Below are 21,382 nucleotides of genomic sequence, written 5' to 3' on the forward strand. Positions count from 1 at the left end.
TGGCTGGCCTAATAATCAAATTGACTGAAGACAGATTAACAGGAGAAAAACAAATTTTATTTCATACATACAGAAGTTCATAGATATAAGACCTAAGAAGTGACCAAATCAGGCTGTTGATATACTCTTTTAAACAAAGAAACATTTGTGAAGTTTTGATACAACAAAGGGCTTTGGGCTTAGGGTAGCAAATTAATGAAGTAACTAAGTTTATATAGCTTTCTCAACCTTGAATTCTCTGTTTCTGGTGATAAGGATTCCTTCTAGCCTCCCAGTATAGGGACTATTCCTTCACATGGGAGATTTATTTCACACTTTAAAGAAACATAGGTGGGTCAGAATGGCATATTTTGAGGTGGCGTATTTTGACTCAAATCCTATAATAGGTAAGGAGAAATCAAATAGCCCTCTTTTCTTACGCTTACTAATGTTTCAGATTCACATATTTCTTGAGTTTTTTTTTTTTTTTTTCCCGCTTAAAAACGCTTGTCAGTATCTATTCAGTTCACTTCAGTTCAGTCGCTCAGTCGTGTCCGACTCTTTGCAACCCTATGAATCGCAGCACGCCAGGCCTTGCTGTCCATCACCAACTCCCGGAGTTTACCCAAACTCATGTCCATGGAGTTGGTGATGCCATTCAGCCGTCTCATCCTCCGTTGTCCCCTTCTCCTCCTGCCCCTAGTCCCTCCCAGCATCAGGGTCTTTTCTAATGAGTCAGTTCTTCGCATGAGGTGGCCAAAGTATTGGAGTTTCAGCTTCAGCATCAGTCCTTCCAATGAACACCCAGGACTGATCTCCTTTAGGATGGACTGGGTGGATCTCCTTGCAGTCCAAGGGACTCTCAACAGTCTTCTCCAACACCACAGTTCAGAAGCATCAATTCTTTGAAGCTCAGCCTTCTTCACAGTCCAACTCTCATGTCCATACCTGACCACTGGAAAAACCATAGCCTTGACCAGACAGACCTTTGTTGGCAAAGTAACGTCTCTGCTTTTTAACATGCTGTCTAGGTTGGTCATAACTTGCCTTCCAAGGAGTAAGCGTCTTTTAATTTCCTGGCTGCAATCACCATCTGCAGTGATTTTGGAGCCCAGAAAAATAAAGTCGGCCACTGTCTCCACTGTCCCCATCTCTTACCATTTACCTATAATTTATCAGTTTTGGTGCTTACTGCTGTATCTTAAGTACTTTCTGTCAGAATTCTCTTCTTATTAAAATGTATATTTTAATAGTTCTTTAAGTCAGAATATGTGTGTAGTTTATCTTCATATAGCTTTGAAATGTCTGAGAATACCTTTTATCACTCTTGAAAAATAGTTTTCTTGATTGTTTTCCAGGCCTCTTAACTGTCTTTTCAATTTTTTTGGTCTTTATCATGCTGCTTTCTGGTTGAATGTCTTAGTACTACCTTCCCGTTTACTACTTCTCTCTACATCTGTTTCTGAGTAATCATTGTCTGACATATTCTGCTGGAATTATTTTCTTTTATAGCTGTTTGTTCTTTTCATGAATGTTAATCTTTCCTTTGTTTCTTTGATCATGACTAATAATTACTGTAAAGTTTCTATCAGACCATATCATTCCTTTCTTTGGTCTCAGGCACTGGTATTTATACAATTCCCTGTGTTACTGTAACTTGAAGCCAGGGTGAGAACAATTGTTTTAAATTATTTAAAGATGATATACAGTGACTGTATCATTATTTTAAAGATGAAGGAAGTCAAAGAAGAATCAAGGTAAACAGTGTGATAAGACTAGATAAAGGAGAGGAATTGGGACTAGTAGTTCTTAAAGTAGATTATGAATTAAATATTTAAGTATCTATATTCAATGAAAAGTTTATAAAGGTACGTTCCATAAGTTCTTACAAGGCTTTTTTTTTTTTCTTGCAGATTAATTCAAACTGGGTCTGTATAGTTGAGGTTGATCAGCTATTTTAGATCTACAATTGTGGTAGTACTGAATACCTTAAAAATAATCCTGTTTGGGATTGTTTATAATTTATTTATTTTTGGTTGTGTTAGGTCTTCATTGCTGCCTGTGGGCTTTCTCTACGGAGAGTGGGGGCTACTCTCTAGTTGCAGATGTGGGCTTCTCATTGTGTACCAGAGGCTCTAGGCACATGGGCTTCAGTACTTGCAGCACTCTAGCTCAGTAGTTGTAGCCTGTGGGCTCTTGAGCAGGGACTTGGTATTTGTGGTACCCAGGCTTGGTTGCCCTGTGGCATATGGGGTTTTTCCAGATCAGGGATCAAACTGCATTCACAGGTAGATTCTTAACCGCTGGACCACCAGGGAAGATGAGCAGCTATCCTTTTTCTTTTTTGCTCTTCACTTTTAAGAATACCCGTGCCACCATGATTTTCTTATTTCCTGATTACTTTCATAATTTTTTTTCCCTTAGATGTTTCATTTATATTAGTTTAAAAAGTCAGATCACACAGAAGCATTAATAATGTAGGACAATCCAGTTACAGTGAAAAACTCTGTGCTTCCAACTTTAACCCTTTTCTCCAGAGGGAGACAGTTTTAACTGTTAACTTCTGGTAGTTCAGTCCCTGTTTTACCTATACCACCATGTTCCTCCTCTTCTCTTCAGATTACAGGTTTCACTATTTTATTTCTTATATTGGCTGTCATTGTAACCTATGGTAATACATTTGTAACTTTATTTCTTGTTCCAGCAGCCATTGGCATTATTTGTTGATTTCTCAGAGTCTAAGGATAGTGTTTCTGTCCCAAGCTTTGCTTTAGCTTCCCTGCCTGCTTTCACGTCTCAGCCTCTGGTATTTTATGTTCAGACTAACATTTATGTTCTGTTCAGTACCCATAGTTAACACAACAATGTTTATGTTATACTGAGGATTGTTTATTATAGAGCCTGGAAATATGCTATAATTTCATCTCCTTTCTTATAAAGTTTTCTCCCACTAGAATTGCCTTTTTTTCCTTTCACTGTTTTCCTTTATCATGTCCACTTTGGGTGTTTTGTTTTGTTTTGAACTAATCACAGCAAGCAGTCTAACAGTCACTCTTTTCTGAAATCTTCCTTCTAGAGCTCCTCTGCTCGTATCTGCTCTGAGTGTGCCTCAGGCCTGCCGTTGAACTTTCTTTAACTTTACTTTATTACTTTCCAGGTTTAGATCTATTTTTCTGGACCTGATATCATCCTCTTTTTGGATTTACTCTTCTGGTGTGGTGTCTTACATCTTACGACTTCAATGTTGCTTTGGAGGTAAACTTTGCATTTTTGAATGTTTGGGAATGCCTATATTCTTTTGGGTAATAGTCCTAACTTGAAAACCATGCTTGAGATTAGAGAACTCAAAATAATGAAACCAAATGAAAAGAAAAAGCCATCCTTGACCCTCGGATTCTCTCCCTATAGGTGGTCTTTACTTCTTAATTACCAAATTCAGCAGATTTTTCTTCCTTCTGTTTCTTATTTTACTTCTTCATGATGTTTGATAATTCTCATAGATAATTCTTCTCTTCTGTTTTTTTCCTAAAGGAAACCATATTTTTATTAAAATATACACACTAATCAATTTTTATACAGTCAATTCTAGTTTTCTTCTATTTCTGGTCATTTATTTTCAAGATCTTTGCTACATTCTCCTTTATGCCCTCCATCCATGATGTTTCTGGATAGCACTTAAATGTTGTGACCTCAAGGATTTGATCTATCATCTTCTCTTCCTACCTCATACCTTATATCTGGACGTCATATATGTCTATGGCTATAGCTACCTTTATTTATACTGACTATGAAATCTGTCACAAAAGCACATTATGTTCCCCTTAGCCTGCATAAATCTAGCTGCCTTTAGAATGTCTCAGTCTGTATATATCATAGGTAACTCAGTTCATTTTATGCCAAATTGAATTAATCATTCTTCCCAAACTATCCTTGTATTCCATATGTTCTATTCTGTGAATTATAATACTGGATACCCAGCCTCTCAAACCCCAAATTAAGAAATCATTCTTAACTACTCATGTATCAAGCCAGTTACTACAAATATTCCTTTTAATTATCTTATAGGTGCTTCTGACTGTAAATATCTAAAATTCATTTCTTCTTTCTTACTCTTTTTACCTATCTTGGCACTTTGTGTATACCTAGTCACTCAGTCAGCTCAGATTGAGGAAGGATTCCTCCCTTTCCCTTATGCACATTTGGTGGTTGAGCTAGGTTTATGCATAGCCCAGTCATTTCACTGTATGTATTCTGTTAAATGTTTTGAAACAATATATGTATTGTTTCATATCTGAGAACTTTTTAGAACAATAATTACTGAGAAGTAGATCCAAATTCTTATTCACTGATCATTTCTGTTGAAAACATGATGTTCCTATTACCGTTTCTGACAGGGAGTTCAGGCTGCACTGTCTCTGCCCTTGTGCAGTTTATGTTATGTAATTGTCTTGGCTGTCCCCACACTTGGATGTTTGCTTATTGTTTAGAGAGGTATTGCATTAGACGTAATTGATCAAATGTGAAGTGAAAAGTATGTTTGGATAGCCAAATATATGATAGAAATGGACAAACTAGTAGAAACACAAAGAGATGAAGACAACAGAAGTTTACTTGTTTTAATGCTAAACATGTATCTGGGGTAATTGTTTTAACATTTCTATTTTTCCTAAAAATACATATATTTTAAAAATTTTTATTGGTACGTAATTCAAATGCCATATGATTCACTCCTAGCCATACAGTTTCATTTTAAATTAAAGAGGCAAAATGAGAATCTGTATGAGCATGAATAGTGAGAAGTTGTATTTAGATATTAGTCCCAGCACCTTTAATAATAACTTCTGTACTTTTCTCAAACTATTCTCAATGAATTTTTTAGGTTCAGTATTTAAGGGTACGGAGAAGGCAATGGCAACCCACTCCAGTACTCTTGCCTGGAAAATGCCATGGACGGAGGAGCCTGGAAGGCTGCAGTCCATGGGATCGCTGAGAGTCGGACACCACTGAGCGACTTCACTTTCACTTTTCACTTTCATGCATTGGAGAAGGAAATGGCAGCCCACTCCAGTGCTCTTGCCTGGAGAATCCCAGGGACGGGGGAGCCTGGTGGGCTTCTGTCTATGGGGTATCACAGAGTCGGACATGACTGAAGCAACTTAGCAGCAGCAGCAGCAGTTGAGGGTAAGGGATTATGGAGAAAATAACCGTTTGTCTTCTAGAATGCTCTTATGGACCAAGTACACAAGGGAAAGGAAAGGATTTGCTGTGTTACAGATTTTCTGATCGTAACTTTTTGCTTACGAGTTTGTGATTTTGAGCTAAGAAACTACATGAGATCCAACAGGCTTCCTATGCTGTGCCTCAGCAATTTCTTTTGCTTCTGTTAAAGCAGAAGAAATTCTTTTGCTTCTTTTGAAGCTGCTAAAATCAGACCTCAGATTTGAAGCTGGTGAGAGAATGCCTTTTTGAACATATTTCTTTAAAAAAATAAGCATACTTTTCTGTGAAATCCTTTTGACTTAATCTTTACAATCTTGCAGATAGCATATCTTCTTGACTTGGTTTGAATGCAAATAGCATTTATTGTAAATGCAAGATAGGAGAGCCCTGGAAGGGCAGAAATTCAAAGGAAAGATTAACTTATTTACTAAAATGTTTTAGATTGTAGGAAGAGTTGAAATCTGGAGAAGGACATCAGTTTTGATTTGATTTGGCTGCAGATAACTGGAATATAGAAATAATCTCTTTCGTGACCCCATGGACTGTAGCCTGCCAGGCTTCTCTGTCCATGGAATTTCCCAGGCAATAATACTAGAGTGGGTTGCCATTTCCTACTCCAGGGGATCTTCCTGACACAGGGATTGAACCTGCATTTCCTGCATTGGCAGGAGGATTCTTACCACTGAACCACCAGGGAAGCCTTGCAAATAGTATTGGATTTATTGTTTCTCTCTGTTGGACTTAGTGACTCCCTGGTTGTCAAGAAACTAGTTACCTGCCATCTTTCTGTTCTTCCAAACTTTGCATTGATTTCCATCCTCATGGTTACCTTGTGGTTGCAAGAAAGTCATTGTATAGCTTCACTACTGTGTCTTCATTCCAGGTATCCTGAAGGAGGAAGTAGCAAGGAAAAAAACGTGCACTTTATAGCTAAATTACCAAGGAGTGGACTTGTTGGATCGCGGTGTGAATGTATGTATAACTTTGTAAGAAAGTGCTGAACATTTTTGCAAAGTGTTTGTTCAATTTAACATTCCCACCAGCAATGAGAGTTCCAGTTTCTCTACAATTTTTTAAACATTTGGTATTAAATTTTCCATTTTAAAGGGTGTGTTAAGGTATCTTATGGTTTTAATTTGTATTTCCCTAGTGATTAGTGATATTCAGTAGTTATTCATAAGTGCTTTTGGACAATTTTGTATCTCCTTTTGTTGTTGTTCAGTCACTAAGTCATGTCCGACTCCTTGAGACCCCATGGACTGCAGCATGCCAGGTTTCCCTGTCCTTCACTGTCTCCTTGAGTTTGCTCAAACTCATGTCCATTGAGTCGGTGATGCCATCCAACCATCTAATTGTATGTCATACCCTTTTTCTCCTGCCCTCAGACTTTCCCAGCATCAGGGTCTTTTCCAGTGATTTGACTCTTCACATCACATGGCCAAAGTATTGGAGCTTCAGCTTCAGTTCTTCCAAAGCATATTCAGGGTTGTTTTCCTTTAGGATTGACTGGTTTGATCTCCTTGCAGTCCAAGGGACTCTAAAGAGTCTTCTCTAGCACCATAGTTCGATAGCATCAATTCTTCGATAGTCAGCCTTCTTTATAGTCCAACTCTCCCATCCATACATGATGACTGGAAAAACCGTATCTTTGACTCTACAGACCTTTGTTGGCAAAGTGATGTCTCTGCTTTTTAATACTCTGTCTAGGTTTGTCATAGCTTTTCTTTCAAGGAGCAAGTGTCTTTTAATTTCATGACTGTAGTCACTGTCTGCAGTGATTTTTTTTTAAGTGTGTTCAAATGTTGTCCCTCTCTTATTTTATTATTGAAAGATAAGTTTCTGTTGTCATGAAGATGTTCTCCATTTCTCTGAAATGTTTGTTGGTTCCAGAAAAAGTTTATTCCTTATGCATATTGGTCAATTATCCATCGCAAATTAGTACTTATGTATGGTATAAAGTTGAGGTCAAAGTTCTTTTCTGTTTTTTTTTTTCCGCCTCCTATATGAATAGCCAGTTGACTGAGAAACATTTATTGAAAAAATAATCATTTCTTCTCCACTGAAATGTAGTGAGGCATTTTTTCTAATTAGGTGACCATATGTGAGGATTTTTTTTTTTTTGCATTCTGTTTCATTTGCCTATTTATTTGTAGTTATTCCACTACCAACCTGACTTAATTACTCTGACTTTATAATAAATCTTGGTGTCTGGTAGTATAAATTCTCTATTTTGCTCTTCAAGATTATCTTGGCTATTGTAAGTCCTTTTTGTTTTTCATATAGATTTTAGCTTGTAAATTTCCATGGAGTAAGCTGCTAAAATTGTAACTGGGATTGTGTTGAATCTATAGATCAATTTGGAGAACAATCAATATCTGGACAACACTGACTTTCCTATCATTGTCGACCACCATGTTCTGTTCTTTGCTTTTATTTTTTGTATTTGTCATAAAATGTAGTTGATTAACAATGTTAGTCCCAGGTGTACAGCGTAGTGAGTCAGTACTTCTACAGATTGTACTCCATGGAAAGTTGGTATAAGATAACAGCTATAATTCCCTGTGCTGTACAGTGTATCCATGTTATTTTATACAGGATAGTGTGTATGTCTTAGGAACTAAAGAGCCTCTTGATGAGGGTGAAAGAGGAGAGTGAAAAAGCTGGCTTAAAACTTAGCATTCAAAAAATTAAGGTCGTGGCATCTAGTCCCATCACTTCATGGCAAATAGAAGAAGAAAAACTAAAAACAGTGCTGCTATAAATGTAGGGGTGCTTGTAGCTTTTCATATTAGTGTTGTTGGTTTTTCTGAATATGTACCCAGGAGTGGAATTGCTGGATTATATGGTTATTCTATTTTTAGTTTTTTGAGGAAACTCTACACTTTTTTCCATAGAGACTGCACCAATGTATATGCCCACCACCATTGTAGTAGAATTCTTTTTTCCTCCATCTTCTCTAGCATTTATTATTAGTAGAATTTTTGATGATGGTGATTCTGACAGGTGTGAGGTGATGCTTCATTGTTTTGATATGTATTTCTCTAATAATTAGTGATGTTGAGTATCTTTTCATGTTTCTATTAGCAATCTGTATGTCTTCTTTAGAAAAATATCTATTCAAATTTTCTGACCTTTTTTTTTCTTCTAACAATGTTTTCATTTGTTTTTGTTACAGAGTTCCTACAGATATTTCAATAAATTTGTTCCTACATATTTGACTTTTTGATTCCTGTTATAAATTATGTCAGTTTAGAATGTTCATTTTTTACTTGGTTCTGGCATATGGGAATTGCAGTAGATTTTTACATATTGGTTTTGTATCTTGTGATCTTATAAGCTCACTTTAATAATTTTTAGATTCTTTTAAATTTTCTATGTATGCAGTCATATCATGTGTGAATAATGATAGTTTTACCTTTTATTTCTTTTCTTTTTTTTGCCATATTGCACTGTCCAGGACCTGCACTACAATATTGATTAGAAGACATGATTTTAGACATGCATATTAAGTTTTTGAATTCAGGAAAAAGAAGTTTGATATTTTGCCATTAAGTTATTAATTTTAGGTCTTTTGTAGTTACTCTTAATCACACATTTGTTTTTAAACCTAGTTTGCTGAGTTTTTATCACAAACTATTGTAGAATTTTAGTTCAGTTTTGGCATTTAGTGAAATGATCATATGTTACTTTTCTCATTTATTCTAGTAATGTAGTAAATTTTATTGATTGAATTTTGATTGTTCAGTTAACCTTGCATTTCTGGTATAAATAATTCAGTCAAGATTTTTTTTTTTGGCTGAACCACATAGCTTGTGTTCTTAGTTCCCTGACCAGGAATCAAACCTGGGCTATAGGACTGACAGCAAATGCCAAGCCCTAACCACTGGACCACCAGGGAATTCCTAAACTCAGTCAAGATTTATTATTCTTTTAAAAATTACTGAATTCAGATTGCCAGGTTTTTTCTTTCTTCAGTATTTATCTTATATCCTTTTGAGAGTTACTATTGTAGAAAGATTACAAATTGCTGAAGTTTCACGTGATGGTTAACAATAATAATGCATTTTCAGTTAAGATATGTACAGTGGATTTTTTTAAAGATATAATGCTATTGTACACTTCATAGAGTACAGTATAGTGTAAATATAACTTGTATATGTACTGGGAAACTAAAAAATTGGTGTGACTTATTTTATTGCACTGATCTAGAACAAAACCTTCAGTATCTCTGAGAAATGCATGTGCATGATACTTACTCAATTAGTGGATTTGATAAAGTCGATGCTATCAGTAAAGACTTTTTATATATGAAGGATAACTTATCAGTATCACTTTGATTAGTAACTTTGGTTTCTCTTACAGGCAAATGTTCTGAAAACAACTGTGCATGGGAATGGCTTGCCTTACAATGATAGAAATGGAAGAAACATCCACATCCCCTGTACATCAGAATGGTGATATTTCTGGAAATGCTAGTTCTGTGAAGCAAATAGATCCAGTCCTACAGGTCTATCTTTATCATTCCCTTGGGAAAGCTGAGGGGGATTATCTGAAGTTTCCAACTGGAGAGTATGTTGCTGAAGAAATTTGTGTTGCTGCTTCTAAAGCTTGTGGTAAGTATTAAAAAACAGTGTTTTTCTTCTTATTAATATATGCTTGGTTTATTATACTCTAACCCAATGTACCTGTGTAATATATTTTTTATGCTTCTATGACTGACAAGTGTTTTCATATGCATATAAAATGAGAAAATTACTAAAGTAGAATATAAGGTAAATTCTGTGTTGAGCTAGTGGTATAGAATGAGTGTGTTCCCCCCCAAATTCGTGTTGTGACCTACTCCTCCAGTGTGATGACTTTGGAAGTGGGGCTTTCCAGATGAATCAGTCATGAAAGTGGACCCCTCATCAGGGGGACTAGTACCTCTATTAAAGAGATCACTGAGAGTCCTTGGCCCCTCATGCCATGTGTGGACATAACAAGAAGATGAATAAGAAAATGAATCATCTATGAACCAGGAATTGGGTCCTTATTAGACACCACATCTGCTAGCACCTTGATTTTGTACTTCCCAACCTCTAGAAATGTGAGAAATATGTTTCTGTTTTTTATAAACCACTTCATCTATGGTAATTTTCTTAGAGGATCCTGCATGAGCTAAAACAGCAATTGATACTGAGAAGTGGAAGGGCCGTAACAAATTCCTAAAACTGTAAAAGTGGCTTTGGGACTGGGTAATGAGTAATGGAAGAGTTTTGAGGTGCATGCTAGAAAAAGTCTACACTGTTGGAAACAGATCTTTAAAGGAGATTCTGGTGAGGACTTGGAAAGAAAGAAGCAGAGTTGTAAGAAAAGAAATTTCTTAGAGAACACTGGTGCAATCCTGTGCAGAATATTGGTAGAGTTGTGTTCCATAAAGACCATTCTAAGATCTCAGATGGAAATAAGGACCATGTTATTGGAAACTGAAAGACAAGTGATCCTTGTTATAAAGGGTCAAAGAACTTGGCTGAGTTATGTTCATGTTTTAGTGCTTTGTAGAATGTAGAACTTATGAGCAATAAAATTGGGTATTTACTTCAAGTCATTACTAAGCGAAGGGTTGAAGGTGTGGCTTGAGTCCTCATAACTGCTTATGTTTGAAAATTAATGTTGTTGCTGAACTCCTTGGCTGCCCTTGATATGGTTCTGGCAGCCCCTAGTGTGGCAGTTATCCCTCAGCGGGGTGCAGATAGCAAACTGGTGGAATAAGTGTCTCCATTAGTGGAGAATGCAAAGGCCCTGGAGGCATGTCTGACTCCACCTAGATTTCAAAGAAGGGAAGCATGGGGCAGGGCTGCCAGGAGTCTTTGGTGCCCAGCTTCTGCCCAGCAAAGCTGGAGGGGCAGGAATGTTGCCCTGGTATGCCCTGCAGGCGGGCTCTCTTCTTCAGTGGGTCTGGAAGGCAGAGTATCAAGTTAGAGCCTTAAGGTCTAATGGAATTTGCCTTACTAGGTTTTGGATTTATTTGAGACTTGTCACTCATTTCTTCTTTTGGAATGGAAATATCTGTCCTATGCCTGTTGGAATGGGAACATCTGTCTCATGCCTTTTCCACCATTATATTTTAGAAACACATAATTTGATTTCATAGGTTTACAGCTGGAGAACCTCAGGATGAATTGTACCTTGTTGTTGTTCAGTCGCTAAGTCATGTCTGACTCTTTGCGACCCCATGGACTGTAGCACGCCAGTCTTCCGTATTCTTCATCATCTTGCAGAGTGTGCTCAAACTCATGTCCTTTGAGTCGGTGATGCCATCCAACCTCTGTCATTCCCTTCTCCTCCTGCCTTCTATCTTTCTCAACATCAGGGTCTTTTCTAATGAGTTGGCTCTTCTCATCAGATGGCCAGAGTATTGGAGCTTCAGTGTCAGTCCTTCCAATGAATATTCAGGATTGATTTCCTTTGGGATTGACTGGTTTGATCTCTTTGCTGTCCAAGGGACTCTCACAAGTCTTCTCCAGAACCACAATTCGAAAACATCAGTTCTTTGGCACTCAGCCTTCTTTATAGTCTAACTCTCACATCTGTACACGACTGCTGGAAGAATCATAGCTTTTACTATACAGAGCTTTGCTGACAAAGGGACGTCTCTGCTTTTTAATATGATGTCTAGGTTTGTCATAGCTTATGACACCGAAGATGCTTTGGTGAAGATGCTTATTCCACCAGAGTTTGTGTCTCTTTTTTTCCAAAGAGCAAGCATCTTTCAATTTCATGGCTAGGCTCACCATCTGCAGTGATTTTGGAGCCCAAGAAAATAAAATATATCACTGCTTTCACTTTTTCCTTTCTATTTGCCATGAGGCGATGGAACTGGATGCCATGATCTTTGGTCTTTGAATGTTGAGTTCTAAGCCAGCTTTTTTCATTCTCCTCTTTCACTGTCATCAAGAGGCTGATTAGCTCCTCCTCACTCTGCCATTAGAGTAGTAGTGTCTGCATACTGAGGTTGTTAGTATTACTTCCTGGCAGTCTTGATTCCAGCTTGTGATCCATCCAGTGTGGCGTATCACATGATGTATTCAGCATAGAAGGTAAAGAAGCAGGGTGACAGTGTACAGCCCTGTTGTACTCCTTTTCCGATTTTGAAGCAGTCTGTTGTTTCATGTCTGGCTGTAACTGTTGCTTCTTGACCTGCATACAGATTTCTTGGGAGGCAAGTAAGGTGGTCTGGTATGCCCATCTCTTAAAGAATTGTCCACAGGTCTCTGAGCCGTGGCTGCTGGGCCGGCCTCACAGGCACTTCCTGTACAGTGGGGTGTGCATCTCAGGTGGAGGGCGGGTTTGGGGGTGCAAGTCAGGCCCCAGGTTCCCCCCCAGTGTCGCCTCCCACCTGCTTTGAGGGCTCTGCCCTCTCGCTTGTCCTCTTGGATTCTATTCTAAGTGGTTCTAAGCTTAAGACCTCTTCAAATCCAAAATGGGAAAAGTCACTTCAAGTAGTTCACCTATTTAAGTGGATTTTCATAATAAAGTTTTAACAAAATGGAAAAAAAAAAAGAATTGTCCACAGTTTGTTGTGATCCACAATCAAAGGTGTTAGCATAGTCAGTGAAGCAGAAGTAGGTATTTTTCTGGAACTTCCTTGCTTTCTCCATGATCCAACATATACTGGCAATTTGATCTCTGGCTCTTCTGCCTTTTCTAAACCCAGCTTGTGCATCTGGAAGTTCTCAGTTCACATACTGCTGAAGCCTTGCTTGAGTCTCATCCACATCTGATTTAAATGATATTTAGATGAGACTTTGAACTCAGACTTTGAGTTGATGAGGAAATGAGTTATTAAAACTTCTAGGACTGTTGGGATGGAATGAATATATTTTGAATGTGAAAGGATATTATTTTTGGAGGGCCAGGAATAGAATGCTGTAGGTTTTGGGAGAAGGACACAAACATTCACTTTCATATGTTGAAACATATTCTCCCAATGTGATTGTATTTGACGGTGTTACCAGGTCGTAAGGTTAAATATCACCTTACGCCAGTTGCTTTTCTACCCTTGTGTGGCTTAGTTATAGATAACTAAGTTATCTGTGTCTCTACAAATTACGGATATTTGTGTCTCTTTTTTCAAGATGTAGTCAGTTATGTTATGGTGTGAAATATGTGTTCCTAAAAGACACTGTGTTCTGCAGAATTGTGCTGTAAAAACCACAGGGCTTATAGGAAAAATAAGGTTAGGGGTATGACAGTCTAAACTTGATGATATTAAAAAAAAACTTAGTAAAACAGCACATGCTAAGTGGTAAGAAAATATATAAATAGTACAATATATTTGGCACTTTACCTTAAAAAAGTCATAAATTATTCTGATATCATATCTACAGCCTTGACAAGTTTTATGTTAAAGATATGAGATAATTATCTCTAGTGTAGAAACAGCAGCATTTAGACAAAAGAGGTCCAAAGAGTTATCTTTTGGAATCCTTCCACCTCTCTCTGAGCCCTTTACCAGTTAGACTTTCTTGACTACCTACTCACATATCTGTTATCTTCAAATTCCTTTCCATTCCCATCCCCAAATGCCCTTTATTGAATGACCTTTTTGTTAGGTATAGCTTTGATGATAAAATAATTTATATTAAGTTACAAAATAACAGTTTTAATAGAGGTATTTGTATTTAATGAAGAATCTTGATCTGTTATAACTTCTAATTGTAAAAAAAAATGCTTAAAGGAAATGTATTTTTTAAAGTGACTTTTATTCTGTTCTCAGTTAAAATGAGAATATGAAGTTAATGTTACAGTTGTAGCCCATTCACTTCTTTTCAGCTGGCTGAAATTTATTCTCCTTGTTTACATAAAACACCTAATTATTTTATGTGTTACTCAGTTCTTACCATAGCACTAGGGTGTTTGTGTGTATTGATAAGCATCTGATAGCTTTAAATTTTTTTTTAACTTTATATTGGAATATAGTTGATTAACATGTTGTGTTAGTTTCAGGTGTATAGCAGAGTGATTTGGTTTGACATTTATATGTATCTATTCTTTTTCAAATTATTTTTCCATTTCCATTTAGGTTATTAAGCAGAGTCTTGAGTCTGAGTCTTGAGCAGAGTTCCCTGCAGTATACAGTAGGTCCTTGTTGGTTATCTGTGTACATGTAAATCCCAGACTCTGATTCTATCCCTCTCCCCTACCCTTCCCCTTAGGTAGCTCTTAAGTACTCTGAGTCTCTTTCTGTTTTGTAAATAAATTCATTTGCATAATTTCTTTAGATTCCGCATATAAACAATATCATGTGATACTTGTCTTTCTCTGACTTACTTAGTATGGTAATTTCTAGTTCTATCCATGTTGTTGCAAATGGCATTGTTTCATTCTTTTCAACGGCTGAGTAATATTCTGGTGTATATATGTACGGCATCTTTTTTATCCATTCCTGTGTTGATGGCCCTTTAGATTGCTTCCGTGTCTTGGCTGTTGTAAACAGTGCTGCAGTGAACACTGCAGTGCATGTATCCTTTCAGACTATCCAGTTTTTCTCTGGATAGCTATATGCTCAGGAATGGTATTGCTGGATTACATGGTAGCCCTACCCTCCATATGGTTCTCCATAGTGGCTGTACCAATTTACAGTCCCACCAACAATGTAAGAAGGTTCTTTTTTCTCCACACTCTTTTCATCATTTTTTGTGTGTAGATTTTTTGATGATGGCCATTCTGACTGGTGTGAGGTGATCTCTCATAGTTTTGATTTGTACTTTTCTAATAACTAGGAAAGATTGAGGGCAGGAGGCGAAGGGGACAACAGAGGATGAGATAGTTGGATGGCGTCACCGACTCAATGGAGATAAGTTTGAGTGAACTCCGGGAGTTGGTGATGGACAGGGAGGTCTGCATGCTGCGGCTCATGAGGTCGCAAAGAGTCAGATATGACTGAGTGACTGAACTGTACTGAACTGAATAATTGGTGATGTTGAGTGTTTTTTCATGTGCCTCTTGGTCGTCTTTGGAGAAATGCCTGTTTAGGTTTCTGCCCATTTTTTAATTGTATTTTTTTGTTGTTGTTATGCATGAGGTATTTGTAGATTTTTGGAGACCAATCCCTGTCCTTCAGATAGTTCATAAATATTTTCTTTCATTCTGTGTGTTGTCTTTTCATTTTGTTTATGGTTTCCTTTGCTGCGCAAAAGCTTTTGAGTTTAATTAGGTCCCATTTGCTTATTTTTATTTTTATAACCTTAGGAGCTGTGTTGAAAAGGGTATTGCTGTGTGTCATGTCAGAGTGTTTTGCCTATGTTTTTCTCTTAGTTTTATAATATCTGGTCTTACACTTAGGTCTTTAGTTCAGTTTATTTTTGTGTATGGTGTTAAGGAATGTTCTATTTCATTTTTTTATATACAGGTGTCCAGTTTTCCCAGCATCATGTATTGAAGAGACTGTCTTTTCTTCAATGTATAATCTTGCCTCCTTTATCATAGATTAATTGATTATAGATGCATGGGTTTATTTCTGGGTTTTCTATCCTGTTCCATTGATTTATCTTTCTGTTTTTGTGCCAGTCCCATACTATTTTGATGATTGTAGCTTTATTCAGTAATCTGAGGTCAGGGAGTCTGATTCCTTCAACTCTGTTTTTCTTTCACAGATTGCTTTGACTCTTCGGGGTCTTCTGTGTCTCCATACAAATTTTAAGGTTTTTTATTCTAGTTCTAAAAAAATGCCATTGGTAATTTGATAGGGAATTGCATTGAGTCTGTGTTTTGCCTTGGGTGGTAGAATCATTTTGACATTATTAATTGTTGCAATCCAAGAACATGGTATATCTTTCCATTTGTGTCATTTTCAGTTTTTTTTTTCATCAGCTTCTTAATAGTTTTTGGAGTCCAGGTCTTTTGTCTCTTTAGATAGGTTTATTCTTAGATATATATTCTTTCTGATGTGATGGTAGATGGCATTATTTCTTGAATTTCTCTTTCTGAACTTTCATTATTAGTGTATACAAATAGAATAGATTTCTGTGTATTAATTTTATATCCTGCAACTTTACCTAATTCTTTAATGAGCTCTAGTAATTTTGTAAATGGCAACCCACTCCAGTATTCTTGCCTAGAGAATCCTGTGGACAAAGGAGCCTGGTGGGCTGCTGTCTATGGGGTCACACAGAGTCAGACACGACTGAAGCGACTTAGCATGCATGCATGCATTGGAGAAGGAAAGGCAACCCACTCCAGTATTCTTGCCTGGAGAATCCCAGGGACAGAGGAGCCTGGTGGGCTGCTGTCTAGGGGGTCGCGCAGAGTCAGACACCACTGAAGCACAGCAGCAGCAGCAGCAGTAATTTTGTAGTAGTGTCTTAGGGGCTTTCTATGTATAGTATCATGGCATCTGCAAATAGTGACAGTCTTACTTTTTCTTTTCCAATTTGGATTCCCTTTCTTTTTCTTCTCTATTGCTGTTCCTAGGACTTACAAAAATGTGTTGAATAAAAGTAATGAGAGTGGACATCCTTATCTTATTCCTGATCTTAGAGGAAATGCTTTTAGCTTTTCACTGTTCAGTATGATGTTAGCTATAGGTTTGTCATATATGGCCTTATTATGTTGAAGTATGTTCCCTCTGTCCCACTTTCTGGAGAGTTTTTGTTATGAATGCATGTTGAATTTTGTCAGAAGATTTTTCTGCATTTATTGAGATGACCATATGGTTTTTATTATTCAGTTTGTTGATGTGATGATTCATACTGATTGATCCGTGGATATTGAAAAATCCTTGCATCCCTGGGGTAAATCTCACTTGATCATGGTATATGATCCTTTTAATGTATTGTTAGATTTGAACTGCTTGTATTTTGTTGAGGATTTTTGCATCTATGTACATCAGTGATATTAGCGAGTAATTTTCTTGTGATACTTGTTTTCTGTTGGTGTTGGGATGATGGTGGCCTCACAGAATAAGTGTGGGAGTGTGTTTTACTCTCTAGTTTTAGAAATAGTTTCAGAAGTAAAAGCGTTAACTCTTTTCTAGGTGTTTGATAGATACACTTGTGAAGCCATCTGGTCCTGGACATTTGTTAGTTGGGAGTTTTTAAATCACAGTTTCAATTTCATTACTTGTGATTAGTCTATTCATATTTTCTATTTTTTCCTGCCTCAGTTTCAGGAGTTGTACCTTTCTAAGAATTAGTCCATTTCTCCCAAATCATCCATTTTATTGGCATATAGTTGCTTGTAGTAGTCTCTTACGATTCTTTGTATTTCTGTGATATGTGTAGTAATTTCTCCTTTTTCATTTTTAATTTTATTGATTTGAGCCCTCTCCTTTTTCTTGATGAATTAGCTAGAGGCGTATCAGTTTTGTTTATCTCTTCAAGTAGCCTACTTTTAGTTTCATTAATCTTTTCTTTTTTTCATTTCTATTTCATTTATTTCTCTGATCTTTATGATGTCTTTTTTTCTACTAACTTTGGATTTTGTTCTTTAGTTGATTTTGGTGTAAGATTAGCTCATTTATTTGAATTTTTTCTTGTTTCTTGAGGTAAGGTTATATTGCTGTAAACTCCCATCTTAGAACTCCTTTGCAGCATCCCAAGGGCTTTGAATTATCAAGCTTTTTGTTTTTCATTTGTCTTTAAGTATTTTAAAATTTCCTCTTTGATTTATTCAGTGATTCATTGGCCGCTTAGTAGCATGTTGTTTAGCCTCCACATGTTTGCATTTTTTTTTGTATTTTTGTTGTTTTTTTTTTTAACAGTTTTTCTTATAGTTGATTTCTAATCTGATAATGTTGTGGTTGGAAAAGATCCTTGATATGGTTTTAATGTTGTTAAGTTTACCGAGGCTGTCTTTGTGAGCCAGTGTGTGGTCAGTCCTGGAGAGTGTTCCTTGTGCACTTGAGAAGAGTATGTATTCTGTTGCTTTGGGGTGGAATACTCTATAAATATCAGTTAAGTACATGTGCTTTAAGGTGTTAAGACATGTGTTTCCATATTGGTTTTCTGTCTGGGTGATCTGTCCATTGACAAAAGTGAAGTATTAAACTTCTCCCTTTTTATCTTTTGTTATTGTTAATTTCTTCTTGTGTGGATGTTAGTAATTGTCTTATTTATTGAGGTCCTCCTATGTTGGGTATATATATATTTACAGTTGTTTTGTCGTCTTTTTGGATTTATCCCTTAATAATCATGTAGTGTTCTTTTTTTGTCTCCCATGACAGTCTTTATTTTAAAATCTGTTTTGTCTGATATGAGTATTGCTTTTGATTTTTCTTTTGATTTCCATTTGCATGGAATACCTTTTTAATCCCCTTACTTTCAGTCTCTAGATCTGGAGTGGGTCTCTTGTAGACAGCATATGTATGAGCCTATTTTTCCATTCAGCCAGTCTGTGTCTTTTGTTTGGAGGATTTAATCTGTTAATGTTAAAGGTAATTATCGCTATGTGTTTCTTATTGCCATTTCATTAATTGTTTTGGATTTATTTTTGTAGGTGTTTTTTCTTCTCCCCTTCTTTTGTTCTCTTGAGATTTGATGGTTAACTTTAGTGTTTTGTTTGGATTCTTTTTTCTTTTATGTGTGTGTATCTATTGTAGATTTTTGGTTTGTGGTTACCATGAGGTTTTGTAATAGCAGTCTGTATATAAACAAGATTGTTTTAAGTTGCTGATCTTTTAATATTAAATGCATTTCTAATATCCTGTGTTTGTGCTCTTCTCACAATTGCTTGTTTTGATATTATATTTCTGTGTGGATGATTTCCTACCTTTACTGTATATTTGCCTTTACCAGTGAGCTTTTCCATTTGCAATTTTGTTGCTAGTTGTGGCCTTTCTTTTCTACTTTGAAAAGTTCCCTGATGATTTTTGCTGAAATGCACCTTGTAATTATAATAAGATCAATAAAAGCTGGTCCTGCCACAGCATTAACTCTGGAAGGGGAAATGTCTGTGGAGGCTCACCTCAGTCCTGGGTGGGTCTTTAGGTACTTCTGGTTCATAGCAACATTATTGATAGGCTGAAACTGACACACAAGTTAGTATGTTTGTCTCTCTTTTAAAGTGAGGAAATTAACCAAATGACTCTTTTTCTTTGACTTGATCTGAGAATTCCTTTTGGAGTTTTTGAGGTAGAGTTGTCAGGTCCTACTCTTTAATACTGACAATTCTGGCCAATCCAGAGGTAGTTCAGACATTTATTCAGCCAAGGCAATACCCTTGGTACCATCTAATAGTGAATCATACCCTGTTGGTATGAAGTAATGTCTCATGTTTGTTTTTTGTAAATACTTTATTGATATATAATTCAATATAATACATTTAAAGTCATATGTTTCACCCTTGAAAAGGTACAGTTCAGTATTTTGTGTTGTCTGTTATCCTCACAGGGTTGTCCAGCCATCACTACCCTCAAGAAACTCCTGTGCTTATTGGATATCACTTCCCAACTCTCTCTTCTTCCCCAGTTCCTTAGACAACCACTAGTCTAGTTTCTGTCTCAGTAAATTTACCTTTTTGTCTCAATAAATTTGAATCATACAATATTTGGTCTTTTGTTACTGATATCTTATGCTCATATAATGTTTAAAAGGTTCATTCATGTTGTATCACTTCAGTTCAGTTCAGTCGCTCAGTCTCGTCTGACTCTTTGCGACCCCGTGGACTGCAGCTCTCCAGGCCTCCCTGTCCATCCCTGCCAACTCCTGGAGTTTATTCAAGCTCATGTCCATTGAGTCGGTGATGCTGTCCAACCATCTCATCCTCTGTCATCCCCTTCTTCTCCCGCCTTCAGTCTTTCCCAGCATCAGGGTCTTTTCCAATGAGTCAGTGCTTCACATCAGGTGGCCAAAGGATTGGAATTTCAGCTTCAGCATCAGTCCTTCCAATGAATATTCAGGACTGATTTCCTTTAGGATGGACTGGTTTGATCTCCTTGCTGTCCACAGGACTCTCAAGAGTCTTCTCCAACACCACAGTTCAAAAGCATCAATTCTTCAGTGCTCAGCTTTCTTTATAGTCCAACTCTCACATCCATACACATACTGGAAAAACCATAGCTTTGACTAGACAGACCTTTGTTGGCAAAGTAATGTCTCTGCTTTTTAATATGCTCTCTAGGTTGGTCATAACTTTTCTTCCAAGGAGCAAGTGTCTTTTAATTTCATGGCTGCAGTCCCTGTCTGCAGTTTTTTTGTACCCCCCCGCAAAATAAAGTCTGTCACTGTTTCCATTGTTTCCCTGTCTTATTTGCCATGAAGTGATGGGACCGGATGCCATGATCTTTGTTTTCTGAATGTTGAGTTTTAAGCCAGGTTTTTCACTCTTCTCTTTCACTTTCATCAAGAGGCTCTTTAGTTCTTCATTTTCTGCCATCAGGGTGGTGTCATCTGCATATCTGAGGTTATTGATATTTCTCCTGGCAATCTTGATTCCAGCTTGTGCTTCATCCAGCCCAGCATTTCGCATGATATACTCTGCATATAACTTAAATAAGCAGGGTGACAATATACAGCCTTGATGTATTCCTTTTCCTATTTGGAACCAGTCTGTTACGCCATGTCCAGTTCTAACTGTTGCTTCCTGACCTGCATACAGATTGCTCAGGAGGCAGGTTAGGTGGTCTGGTATTCCCATCTCTTGAATAATTTTCCAGTTTATTGTGATCCATACAGTCAAAGGCTTTGACATAGTCAATAAAGCAGAAGTAGATCACTACTGTTTGGCATAGTCAATAAAGCAGAAGTTGTATCACTTATCAGTACTTAATTCTTTCATGACTGAATAGTATACCATTGCATTGATATACTACATCTTCTATAACCACTGATCAGTTGATGGACATTTGGACTGTTTACAACTTTTAGATATCATGAATAATGTTTCTGTGAACGTTTGTATACAGGTTTTTGTGTGGATGTATGACTTCATTTCTGTTGTGTATAAACCCAGCATTGCTGAATCAAATGGTAATTCTGTGTTTAGCTATTTGAGGCACCCCTAACTGAAAGTGGGTTTTTGAAAGTGGGTGCATTATTTAACATTTATGCCTGTAGTATGTATAGGTATCTTCATCATAGTTTTAAAATTTCTTCTCATGACTTTGAGTTACTGTCTAATGTCTTATTTCTACCTGTAGAATACTTTCTAGCATTTCTTTAGAGCTGGCCTTTTAACAGTGAGATCTCTAAGCTTTTGTTTATCT

The 21,382-nt window shown here is 36.9% G+C and overlaps 1 protein-coding gene across 3 annotated transcripts in view; it reads left to right on the forward strand.

Moving 5' to 3' along the window:
* The first annotated feature begins 3,165 nt into the window (after positions 1-3,165).
* JAK2 (Janus kinase 2) overlaps positions 3,166-21,382 on the forward strand; it is a 90,191-nt gene continuing 71,974 nt past the window's right edge. For 2 of the 3 annotated variants that reach the window (XM_070480429.1, XM_070480431.1), the window contains exons 1-2: positions 6,084-6,171; positions 9,562-9,812. In XM_070480429.1, the coding sequence (XP_070336530.1) occupies positions 9,587-9,812 (226 nt within the window). In that variant the 5' untranslated portion in view covers positions 6,084-6,171; positions 9,562-9,586. Of the gene's footprint in view, positions 3,235-6,083; positions 6,172-9,561; positions 9,813-21,382 lie in introns of those variants that run through there. The other variant, XM_070480430.1, reaches the window with a different exon arrangement.

This window comes from Odocoileus virginianus, chromosome 18 (assembly GCF_023699985.2).
Source record: "Odocoileus virginianus isolate 20LAN1187 ecotype Illinois chromosome 18, Ovbor_1.2, whole genome shotgun sequence".
Lineage (NCBI taxonomy): Eukaryota > Metazoa > Chordata > Mammalia > Artiodactyla > Cervidae > Odocoileus > Odocoileus virginianus.